Below are 12,643 nucleotides of genomic sequence, written 5' to 3'. Positions count from 1 at the left end.
AACTTTTAGTCCACCAACTTGTCTCCTGGCAGGGGAATGGGGATGGAGATTGAGTTCAATCACCAATGGCCAATGAATTAGTCAATTATGACAAAGTAATGAAGCTTTTGAAAGTGAAAGTGAAGTCGCTCAGTCGTGTCCAACTCTTTGCGACCCCATGGACTGTAGCCTACCACGCTCCTCCATCCATGGGATTTTCCAGGCAAGGGTACTGGAGTGGGTTGCCATTTCCTTCTCCAGAGGATATTCCTGACCCAGGGATTTAACCCGGGTCTCCCACATTGTAGGCAGACGCTTTACCATCTAAGCCACCAGGGAAGCACAATAAAGCCTTTATAAAAACTCAAAAGGAGAGCGGTCAGAGAGCTTCTGAGTTGGTGAACATGATATCTGGGTGAGTGGCATGCTCAGAGAAAGCATGGAAGTGCCACACCACTTCCCCATACCTTGCCCTAGGCATTCCATCTGGCTATTCCTGGGTCCTATATCCTATAATAATCCAGTGATCTATTAAGTAAACTGTTTCTGAATTCTAACAAATTACATGAACCCAAGGAGGGACCTCCAATCTATAGCTGGTTGGTCAGAAGCACGATAACCTGGGCTTGAGACTGGCATCTGAAGTCGGGGGTGAGGGGAATTGGCAGTCTTGTAGTCTTAACCTGTGGAATCTCTGGATAGATAGCGTCTACTTACAATTGAATTGAATTGTAAGGCACCTAGCTGGTGTCATATACTGCATGGTAGTGTAGGAATGCTCCCCAGCCACCCTCAACACACGCATATTGGAATTGAGTGACCAGAAAGAGCCGATGCCCTGCATTGTATGAGTTTCTGCCTGTTGCCTCACCTAAGCAGCACGCTCTCCTTCTCATGGCCCACCCCAAGAACAAGCCAGCCTTTGAAGATGGCTGAGCAAACCCTTCAGGTTTATGCACTCTGTGAACTTATATATTTTCTAGAAGCGCCAGTGAAAAGAAAGTGTACAGCCTTGCTCTTCAAAATGTGGTCCAGGGACCACAGCTTCAGTATTACTTGGGAGCTTGCTGGAACTGCAGAACCTCGGGACCCAGCTTAAACTTGCTGGATCAGAACCTCCACTTTAGAAAGACTCTCGGGTGATTCCTGCACTTAATAACACTCGAGAAGTGCTGAGCACTGTCTACCTCAGTTATATTTCTGAGGGACCTGGGGTGCCTTCCCTGGGAGATGCTAATTCAGGAGGCTATTCAGCTCCTTTTCAACAGAAAGCTTGTTGCTCTGAATTAAAAGGCTTTTCTCGTTTGAAAATGCATTCCTCCGTGGTGTCTGGAATGAAGGCTGACTGGCACAGGAAGGCAGACAGGAGGAAACAATCTGATGCAACAGCATAGTGGTTAGAGACAACAATACTGTGCTAAAAACTTCAAAGCTGCTAAGACTAGACCTTAATTATCCTACCACAAAAAGGAAAGGATAGATATGTGACATGATAGGGGTGTTAATGATAATCATATTGGATGGTAATCATAGTGCAATATGTTAAAGTATTAAATCAACACGTTGTATACTTTAAACTTACAAATGTTGTATGTCAATTATATATCAATGAAAAATTTTAAGACAGATTAGAGATCCTTCTTCCTTGATTCTCTTGCAATTTTGCAATGAATCCCTTCTGTAATTTACTACATAATAAACGGGCTGCTCTCAGGGGGTTGAACTGTTGGACTGAGACTCACAGTATCCCTGTACTTCACAAAGTTGAACGTCATGTTAACCCAGTCTAATTTCATTTTCTCCAAGTTTTTCTCCAGAGAGTATTCCTTACTGGCAGCTGCACCGATGGGCTCCAGTCTAAAGAGAAGGCAGAGTGATAGTAACATCAACAGAGGAGGCATCAAAAATACATCAAAGGAGGAATTTCAGCTCAGCAATTAGAGAAATTTAAAAAGCCTTTAATTTTACAAAAGGTTTACCATCCTACTCTAATACTTACAAGTATCTCCAATGTTTTGCAGGGTTTCTTTACCCTTGGCACTATTGACTTTTGGGGCTATATTAAAGCCTGAATTGTATCTCTCCAAAAATCACAGTCTTAACCTCCAGTGCCTCATAATGTGAGTTATCCTGTTTGGACATAAATAGTTCTTTGCGTGCTAAGTACTTCAGTTGTGTCTGACTCTGTGTGACCTTATGGACTGCAGCCTGCCAGGCTCCTCTGTCCATGGGATTCTCCAGGCAAGAATACTAGAGTGGGTTGTCATGCCCTCCTCCAGGAAATCTTCCGGACCCAGGGATTGAACCCATGTCTCTTATGTCTCTTGCATTGGCAGGTGGGTTCTTTACCACTTATTTGGGCTTCCCAAATAAGTCTTTAAAGATGTAGTTAAATTAAAATGAGGTCATTAAAGTGGGTCCAATCCAATATGACTGGTAGCATTTTTAAAAAAAAGTATTTATTTAGCTGTGCTGGGTCTTTAGTTGTGGCATGTGGGATCTTAGTTCTCCAACCATGGATTGAACCTAGGCCTCTTGCATTGGGAGTGCGAAGTGTTAACCACTGGACCAATGACTGGTATCTTTATTAGAAGAGGAGATTAAGACATACATAGAGGGAAGCCCATGTGAGGACACAGGGAGAAGGCAGTCATTTGCAAGTCAAGGAGAGAGGCCTTCAGTTCAGTTCAGTTCAGTCGCTCAGTTGTGTCCAACTCTTTGCAACCCCATGAAACACAGCATGCCAGGCCTCCCTGTCCAACACCAACTCCTGGAGTTCACTCAAACTCATGTCCATCGAGTCAGTGATGCCATCCAGCCATCTCATTCTCTGTCACCCCCATCTCCTCCTGCCTTAGAAGAAACCAAATCCTAGCCCTCAGTCCCTATCCCCTGCCCCTACCCCCAAGAAAAACCCTTTTGATCTTAGACTTCAAACCAACACTTGTGAGAAAGTAAATTTGTGTTGTTTAAGCCAATCGAACTATGGTATTTGTTATAGCAGCACTAGAAAACTAATACAGGGAGATAATTCTTTGTTGCGAGTGGCTGTCCTGTGCACTGCAGGATGTTTAGTAGCATCCTTGGCCTCAACCCACTAGATGCCAGTAGCTGACTTCCCTAGTCCTCACCCCTTGCCAGTTGCACCAACCAAAAATGTCTCCAGGTGTTGCCAAGTATCCCCTGGGGGTGGACATCCCCAGTTGAGAACCCTATTTTAAGCATTAAAACAAGACCTTTCTTCCATTTTCATTTACTCCTTATTATTCCTATTTACTTCAGAATTATTGGGCTTCCCAGGTGGTACGAGTGGTAAAGAACCTGCCTGCCAGTGCAGGAGACTTAAGAGACAAAGGTTTGATTTATTATTGACTTCTTATTCAGATCTTAGAACTTCTGTTAATTTATATGATGGCTTTTTCTCCACTTTCTGTCCATACTTTTAAAAAACATAACTGATATTTTCCTAATGCATTGGGCCCATCCATGCAACAGCCCCTCTAGAGGTTCCACAGAAAGAGGGACGTAGCGAGAGAAGGGGAAGATAAGTTCCTTTCTTCTTCTTTCTGCAGGAGCGCTAAATCCACTGAAGAACTGGCAAGCAAAGTTCTTGGAGGGAAAAGGAGGGATTGTTCTTTCTGCCTCAGCACTGTCTTTCATTGTATCCATCTGACCTTTACTTCAGTTCAATTCAGTTCAGTCGCTCAGTCGTGTCCGACTCTGCGACCCCATGAATCACTTACACTTTAGCAAACTGAAGCCCAGAGGAAGCAAATGATATGTCCAAAGCCACATATACAGCTGCAGAGTGCCAGAACCAGGTCTAGACACCAGTTCCTCTGACTCCTAATCCAGTGTTTCTTCCTCCCCAACTATGTGCTTTCTGCCATCTCTATCAGAGGAGCAATAGAATTGCTCATGTGTTCAGCCAAACAGGGCAACTGAATTGAGCTGAAAACCCAAATTTAGCCTCACGGAGGGTAGTAGAAGAGGCATGGATAACAGCAGGTGAACATCTCAGCAGCATGGTCACCATCCTAAATGTGACCTTCTCAGGGGACAACTAAAATGAGTGAGCATATCGAGAATAATAAAGGCAGGTGTCAACCCAGATGCATATGAGACAAATAGGCTGGATGTGTGGCTGTGACTAAGTCACTTGACAGGGCTTCAGGCCCCATTTGCCCATATCAAGGGTTTTGGTATAATTAAATAAGACAAAATGCTTGGAAATGTGCCTTATGACTTATGATTATGCAGATAATTGCAGGAGGGGATTAATAAGGTTGGGAGTCCATGAAGTATATCAAATTGACCTTATCCAAACGCACTGTTAGTCACTCAGTCATGTCCGACTCTTTGTGACCCCATGGACTGTAGCCTGCCAGGCTCCTCTGTTCATGGAATTCTCCAGGCAAGAATACTGGAGTGGGTAGCCATTCCCTTCTCCAGGAGATCTTCCCGACTCAGAGATCAAATCTGGGTCTCCAGCACTGCAGACTCTTTTACTGTCTGAGCCACCAGGGAAGCCCCCTACCTAACTGTGGGCTGTGATAAAACTATCTTAACCACAGAGAGTGGGATACATAGGGCACTGTACCTCACTAACAGGTGGTAGCTGAGAACTTAAAAATTAAGTCAGTTCAGGTTACACGCCTTATCTCATAATCGTCACAATGACTCTTGATCACCTAGCTACTATTATCATTTCTATTTTACAGATAGGAGACTGGGCACACAGAGGTTAACAACTTGGCCAAGGCATTACCACTTCTGGATTTGCCACAACTGAGCACGGTGGCAAGAAGCGTGGCAGGATGCTGCATATTTGCACAGTCTGTCTCCGAAGGTTGGTTTATCTTTTCAGACAGTAAAGAGTAATAATTAAGGCTCTGAAGTCAGCTAGCCTAGGCTCAGGTCTTGGTTCTTGTGACCTCTGGATAGTTACTTAATTTCTCTAATCAGTTTATTTTCTCATCTGTGAAACGTGACTAAAATTAGCTAGAATATTAGGTTGTTGTGATGGATAAGTTGGCTAATGCATATAAAATTCTCAGTGCAGCATAATTGTTCTAGAGCTGCTATCACTTGGGAACATCTTACTGGGGAAAATGAGGCCCTTTAATAAAATTACATAATTTTTTGGGGCTCCAAAATCACTGTGGATGCTGATTGCAGCCATGAAATTAAAAGATGCTTACTCCTTGGAAGGAAAGTTATGACCAACCTAGATCGTATATTAAAAAGCAGAGACATTACTTTGCCAACAAAGGTCCGTCTAGTCAAGGCTATGGTTTTCCTGTGGTCATGTATGGATGTGAGAGTTGGACTGGGAAGAAAGCTGATCACTGAAGAATTGATGCTTTTGAACTGTGGTGCTGGAGAAGACTCTTGAGATTCCCATGGACTGCAAGGAGATCCAACCAGTCCATTCTAAAGGAGATAAATCCTGTGTGTTCATTGGAAGGACTGATGCTAAAGTTGAAGCTCCAATACTTTCGCCACCTCATGCGAAGAGTTGACTCACTGGAAAAGACTCTGATGCTGGGAGGGATTGGGGGCGGGAGGAGAAGGCAACGACAGAGAATGAGATGGTCGGATGGCATCACCGACTCGATGGACAAGAGTTTGAGTGAACTCTGGGAGTTGGTGATGGACAGGGAGGCCTGGTGTGCTGTGATTCATGGGGTCGCAAGGAGTCGGACACGACTGAGCGACTGAACTGAACTGAAACCTGGTAAAAATGCATTTGTCCAATCCCAAAGAAAGGCAATGCCAAAGAATGCTCAAACTACTGCACAATTGCACTCATCTCACACACTAATAAAGTAAAGCTCAAAATTCTCCATGCCAGGCTTCAGCAATACATGAACTGTGAGCTTTCAGATGTTCAAGTTGGTTTTAGAAAAGGCAGAGGAACCAGAGATCAAATTGCCAACATCCACTGGATCATCAAAAAAAGCGAGAGTTTCAGAAAAACATCTATTTCTGCTTTATTGACTATGCCAAAACCTTTGACTGTGTGGATCAGAACAAACTGTGGAAAATTCTGAAGGAGATGGGAATACCAGACCACCTGATCTGCCTCTTGAGAAACCTATATGCAGGTCAGGAAGCAACAGTTAGAACTGGACATGGAAAAACAGACTGGTTCCAAATAGGTAAAGGAGGATGTCAAGGCTGGATATTGTCACCTTGCTTATTTAACTTATATGCAGAGTACATCATGAGAAATGCTGGGCTGGAGTAAGCACAAGCTGGAATCAAGATTGCTGGGAGAAATAACAACAACCTCAGATATGCAGATGACTCCACCTTTATGGCAGAAAGTGAAGAAGAACTAAAGAGCCTCTTGATGAAAGTGAAAGAGGAGAGTGACAAAGTAGGCTTGAAGCTCAACATTCAGAAAACAAAGATTATGGCATCTGATCCCATCACTTCATGACAAATAGATGGGGGAACAATAGAAACAGTGACAGAACTTTATTTTCTTGGGCTCCAAAATCACTGCAGATGGTGACTGCACCCATGAAATTAAGAGACATTTGCTCCTTGGAAGAAAAGCTATGATGAACCCAGACAGCAATTTAAAAAGCAGGGACATTACTTTGCTGACAAAGATCTGTCTAGTCAAAGCTATGATTTTTCCAGTAGTCCTGCATGGATATGAGAGTTGGACCATACAAAAGGCTGAACATTGAAGAATTGATGCTTTCGAGTTGTGGTGCTAGAGAAGACTCTGGAGGGTCCCTTGGACAGCAAGGAGATCCAACCAGTCAATCCTGAAGGAAATCAGTCCTGAATATTCATTAGAAGGATTGATGCTAAAGCTGAAGCTCCAATACTTTGGCTACTTGACGCAATGAGCTGATTCATTGGAACAGACCGTGATGCTGGGAAAGATTGAAGGCAAGAGAAGAAGCAGGTGACAGAGGATGAGATAGTTGGATGGCATCACTGACTCAATGGACACGGGTTTGAGCAAACTCTGGGAGACAGTGGAGGACAGGGAAGCCTGGCATGCTGCAGTCCATAGGGTCACAAAGAGTCAGACATGATTGAGCGACTGAACAACAACAAAAATAAATCCAAAATATTATAATTTCAACACATAATCACTATTTAAAATAGGTATTTTGCTCTTTTTTTCCTTAATAAATCTTTGAAGTCCAGCCTACATTTACACACTCAGCACATCAGATTCAGAATAGCTACATTTCAAAGGATGAGAGGCCACATGTAGCAAGCTGCTCCTGTACTGCACAGCACTGACCTGGAGGATTTGTTAAAACACTGATTGCAGTGCTCACCCCCTGAATTTCTGATTGAACAAATTGGGGTGGCACCTGAGAATGTACATTTCTAACAAGTTCGCTGGTGATGCTGATGGAGCTGGACTGAGATCACAGTCTGAGAATCATGTGTGTTGAGTGAGCCCAAACCCAGTTGCCTAACGGGGTCTTTAGTCTCAGGAACACATCTCCCCACCCATCACCCTGAAGGAGGTATGGAAAAACAAACAGGGTTCTGAGACTCTCTGGTCATAAAAACAGCAGTTTCAATAGTACAAATTCTCACATGCAAACTCTAGGGGCATTTGGAGAAGGAGAGAAGGCAAGGGAAGAGATCTCTCATTTGACCATATTTCATTTAGCTCAGAGAGCCCTTGCTGTTTGTTGCTGTTGTTTAACAAGGAGGAAACTGAGGCCCAGAAAGGTTCTATGGTCTTGCCCAAAGTCTAGCTGGACTTGGAGCTCAGGTTCAAAGAACTCTTTAAAAAATTTTATTTTTGACATAAAATCTGACTCAATTTTCTAGTCATAATCTGACATCAACTCTGCAACTGGAGGGACTTCCCTAGGTGGTCCAGTGGCTAAGACTCTGCGCTCCCAATACAAGGGGCTGGGTTCAATGTCTGGTCAGGGAACTAGATCCCACATGCTGCAACTAAGAGTGTGCATGCTGCAACGAAAGATCCCACGTGCCACAACGAAGATCAAAGATCCTGCAACTAAGACCCGATGCAGCCAAATAAATATTAAACAAAAAACAGAAACTCCACAGCTGGAGATGAAAACTTCATCAGTTTTCAGCTGCTAGTCAGCTGAAACAGAGGTTATCCTAAACCAGAATGAGAAATGTAGCCTGCTATATGGCCTTTCAGTCACACCAATGTGGGAAATTACAGATACCTTTACCAAAAAACTTTCTGAAAGAAGAAGTCTTACTTTTCAATGAATTTGCCAAATCCAAATTCCAGCATATTTGAGAGACAAGTCGTTTCAGTGGGCTTTATTTCATAGCCGACAATCTCACTGATCTGCAGAGAGAAAAAACAAGTGTGTGTTGTCCAAATTAGTGTTGTTCAGTAGACTTCCTGTGATGACTGAAATGCTCTATAGCTGTGCTGTCTTGTGCAGGAGCCACCAGCCACATTCAGCTGGTGAGCCCTGAGATGGTGGTTAATGTGACTGAGGAACTGATTTTCAAATTTTATTTAATTTTACTTATTTATGTTTAAATAGCTGAGTGTGGCAAGTGGCTATCAAATTGGACAGTACAGGTCTAAGGATCTGGGAGGCAGCCTAGGGCCCCGCTTGCATTGTGTCTGGTTTACTGGGGGTTGTTCTCCCACTAGAACTTGGCATGATGCAAACATGTGGGCACCTTACGGGTCCCAACAGTCCTCACAACTAGGTCCGGTTTCGTGCTCCCAGGCAGTGAACCAGGGCAAAATGTGGTTCATGCTCAGAAGCTGCTGGATGTGCTGAATACCAGGAAGAAGCCATGAGGACATGGGACATGCAGATTCCCAAATTCTGTGATCTGAGGGTGCTGGGAAAGAGGAAAATCTTCCTTCCAACTCAGTATACTAACTTGTTGGAAACGTTAGCACTTGTTATGCCCATTCCTTTGGTGTAAATATTACCCAACCTTATATTTTAAGTGAAAATATCCCTGTGAACAGTCTCTGATGAAGTCTATGATGGCTTTTGAACACTTTTATAGGGATTGAGATATCTGGGCAACATGAGGGTTATGTGTGCTCAAGAAGAGCATGTAGGTTGGGGGAATGAAGCTCTGTAAAAAACCTTCCCTATTGCCCAGTTTTGTATCTGTCCAGCTCTAATAGGACTAAAGAATATCAGAGCAGGAAGGGATATGAAAGTTGCGTCGGGTTCTATCTTATTCAGCCCTGTGTCCCTGGGGCCTGGAACATCAATAAGTACTTGTGGAGTGAAAGCATGAGTGAATCACCCAATTCAAACAGCTTCCAATCTGGGTTCTGAGATCACCTGGAGGACCACTGAGGTAACGGAAATAACAAAAGCAATATTTACTGAGGGCTTACTTTGTGATAGGCACTGTTGTAAGAGCTTTATGTACTTCCTTCATTCTCCCAACAAGGTGAAGAAGGTACTAAAACATTATTATTCCCATTTTACATAAAAGGAAACTGAGACAAAGAAACTAAGTATCTTGTTTATGAGCATTTAGCTAATAGATCATAATAGCCATTTCAGAATTGGGACTTGGATCTAATTCTGACGCCAAATCTCTCATCCACCATACGTTAGTGTTTAGTATTTCCTATAGTCCATGGGGTCGCTAAGGGTCGGACACGACTGAGCGACTTCACTTTCACTTTTCACTTTCACACATTGGAGAAGGAAATGGCAACCCGCTCCAGTGTTCTTGCCTGGAGAATCCCAGGGACAGGGGAGCCTGGTGGGCTTCCGTCTATGGGGTCACACAGAGTCGAACATGACTGAAGTGACTTAGCAGCAGCAGCATCGGACTTCTAGTTATAGTTGTACAGATTATATACAGCATAACTCTAGAAAGTACAATTCAAACTGTAGGGCACAAAAATAGCACCCCCTCAAGAACAAACTGCTCAATTGTTTCTGGTGGCTCTGGGCTCTCATTTATTCTCTAATTCTGCAAGTATGACTTTAGAACAACACATTATCTCTAGGGTTAAATGACATAATCGTGTAAAGCACTTGGCAGAGTACTTGGCCTATGAAAGACTCAAGAGATTTGTAGTTTTATTTTTAAATTGCTTTTGTTAATTATATAGATTAAAAAAGCATCTAGTTTTCTAATTCTAAGAGCCTGAAGTTATACTATCCAATATGTAGCCACTAACCCCCTGTAGTTATTGAGAACTTGAAATGCAACTAATTCATATCAAAATGTGCTGGAGTTTTGTAAAAGCAGGCCGTATTTCAAAAAGAGATCATATTAACATTTTTATATTGATTATCTATTGAACTGATAATGTTTTAGACATGTTTGGTTAAATATATTCACAATTGATTTCACCTGTTTATACTTTTAAAAATTTGGCTACTAGAAACTTTAAAACTACATGCATGCTTATTATTTCCATTGGGCAGCAGCATCCTAGAGAGTCCGCTTTGGTACATATCAGTGCAACATTACCTGTTCTATCCTGTTTTAAACGACAGTAGCAACTGTGGTGTTGGAGAAGACTCTTGAGAGTCCCTTGTACTACAAGGAGATCCAACCAGTCCATTCTAAAGGAGATCAATCCTGGGTGTTCATTGGAAGGACTGATGCTAAAGCTGAAACTGCAATACTTTGGCCACCTCATGCGATGCGTTGACTCACTGGAAAAGACTCTGATGCTGGGAAAGGTTGGGGGCGGGAGGAGACGGGGACGACAGAGAATGAGATGGCTGGATGGCATCACCGACTCTGTGGACATGAGTTTGAGTGAACTCCGGGAGTTGGTGATGGACAGGGAGGCCTGGCGTGCTGTGATTCATGGGGTCGCGGAGAGTCAGACACGACTGAGCGACTGAACTGAACTGAACTGACCTGAGCAATAAAGTTTATATTTCAAACATGGTGACTAGCCTTTCTTGCTTAAGTTCTGAGAAATGGTCAGAAGTCTCAAAACAACCACCTCACAACCCTAGAAAATCCATTTTGTAGCCTTGAGAGCTACAGATGGTGAAGCCTACAGAACTCCCGCCAGAGCCAAATTTGTGAACAAGGATCTCCTGAGTTGGCACTGAGAATTAGAACTGAGAATGTGTCCTCCACTGACCATGGAGACAACTTATTGTTCTTCAAAGGATTGTTGGGAAGATGAAATGAGAGAATCCACATAAAGTATTTAACAGTATGCAGTACATAGTTGGTACTCAGTATGCTTTAGCTATTATTGTTATTATTTTAATTCCAGGGAATTTCTCCCCCAATCTGTCCATCTAAGTGGCTTATAAGTGAGAATTATTAACGTCTAGGAATGGTTGGGATTTTTAAAGTGCCCAACTATGAGAATACTATCATCACTGGGGAAGCAGCAGATGGAGAGAGGAAGGCTTTCTGAGTCTCCCCTGTTCAGTTCAGTTCAGTCGCTCAGTTGTGTCCGACTCTCCGCGACCCCATGAATCACAGCACGCCAGGCGTCCCTGTCCATCACCAACTCCCGGAGTACACTCAAACTCATGCCCACAGAGTCGGTGATGCCATCCAGCCATCTCATTCTCGGTCGTCCCCTTCTCCTCCTGCCCTCAACCTTTCCTAGCATCAGAGTCTTTTCCAGTGAGTCAACTCGTCGCATGAGGTGGCCAAAGTATTGCAGCTTCAGCTTTAGCATCAGTCCTTCCAATGAACACCCAGGATTGATCTCCTTTAGAATGGACTGGTTGGATCTCCTTGCAGTCCAAGGGACTCTCAAGAGTCTTCTCCAACACCACAGTTCAAAAGCATCAATTCTTTGACAATCAGCTTTCTTCACAGTCCAACTCTCACATCCATACATGACCACAGGAAAAACAATAGCCTTGACTAGACGGAACTTTGTTGGCAATGTAATGTCTCTGCTTTTTAATATACTATCTGTTTAAATGCCATTAATGAGGATACTTTCTATAATGCCATCTCAAGGAGAGACCTAGCACTGCTGGAAGTCATCTGGCTACCTCACTCTCTAAAAGGGTCAAAGTTCTAGTCAGGTTAGATCCACAGGGAGAGGCACCCCATGAGTACCAAGTGAGGCAGCTGTCCCTGTACAGATCCCTCTGCTGAGGCAGTTCAAGACCCAAAGTCTACTAGATGTCTTCACTCTGTTCTTCTTTATGTCCTATGTTTATGTCTTGAATTTCAGTACTCCTAATAAGGGTGCTCTCAGACTGCTTCTCGAGAGAATGTCCCTGGTCTTGTGCATAGTTTCAGAGAAGGAATTTCAGGCCCAGTCAGGGAGGGATCTGTGTATGGAGAGCCAGTCTCGTCTCCGCCTCCACACAGAGCAACTGCCTGGTAGAAGATGTTTCAAGGCCATTGAAAGCTCTTGAATGTGATGATTATTTTAGAAACAGTGAGTTTCCTTTTTTCTTATTAGTATTCACACCACATTTGTCACCCTCACACTTGATTGCTTGTAAAAATCCCATCATTTTCAAGGAGAATATTTATTATTCTCATTTATGGACTCAAAAGGGCTGAAGAAAGCAGTGCAAAATTATTTCTGAATATAGCCTGCTGGATGATGAAGGTGAAGTAGGAATCATTTGGCATTGTTAGCAGCCCCCAGAGATAGACTTTCTTTTTGTGTGGCCTAGGTCAAGAAACAAATCAAGGCCCCTCTCATTGTAATTCCAGACCCTTAGCATCTTTTGGGGCTTCC

The 12,643-nt window shown here is 43.3% G+C and overlaps 1 protein-coding gene across 1 annotated transcript in view; it reads right to left on the bottom strand.

The window, feature by feature from the left end:
• Positions 1-12,643, bottom strand: part of DNAH3 (dynein axonemal heavy chain 3) — a 244,562-nt gene that overhangs the window by 170,687 nt on the left and 61,232 nt on the right. Inside the window, exons 19-20 of the mRNA XM_055409629.2 lie at positions 8,208-8,299; positions 1,722-1,836 (exon numbers count right to left, since the gene is read on the bottom strand). Coding sequence (XP_055265604.2) covers positions 1,722-1,836; positions 8,208-8,299 — 207 coding nt within the window. The remainder of the gene's footprint in view (positions 1-1,721; positions 1,837-8,207; positions 8,300-12,643) is intronic.

This window comes from Moschus berezovskii, chromosome 27, assembly GCF_049115385.1.
Source record: "Moschus berezovskii isolate FMDL1 chromosome 27, NW_MosBer_1.0, whole genome shotgun sequence".
Lineage (NCBI taxonomy): Eukaryota > Metazoa > Chordata > Mammalia > Artiodactyla > Moschidae > Moschus > Moschus berezovskii.
The sequence above is the reverse complement of the archived record's forward strand: the minus strand, read 5'-3'. Positions and strand labels throughout refer to the sequence as shown.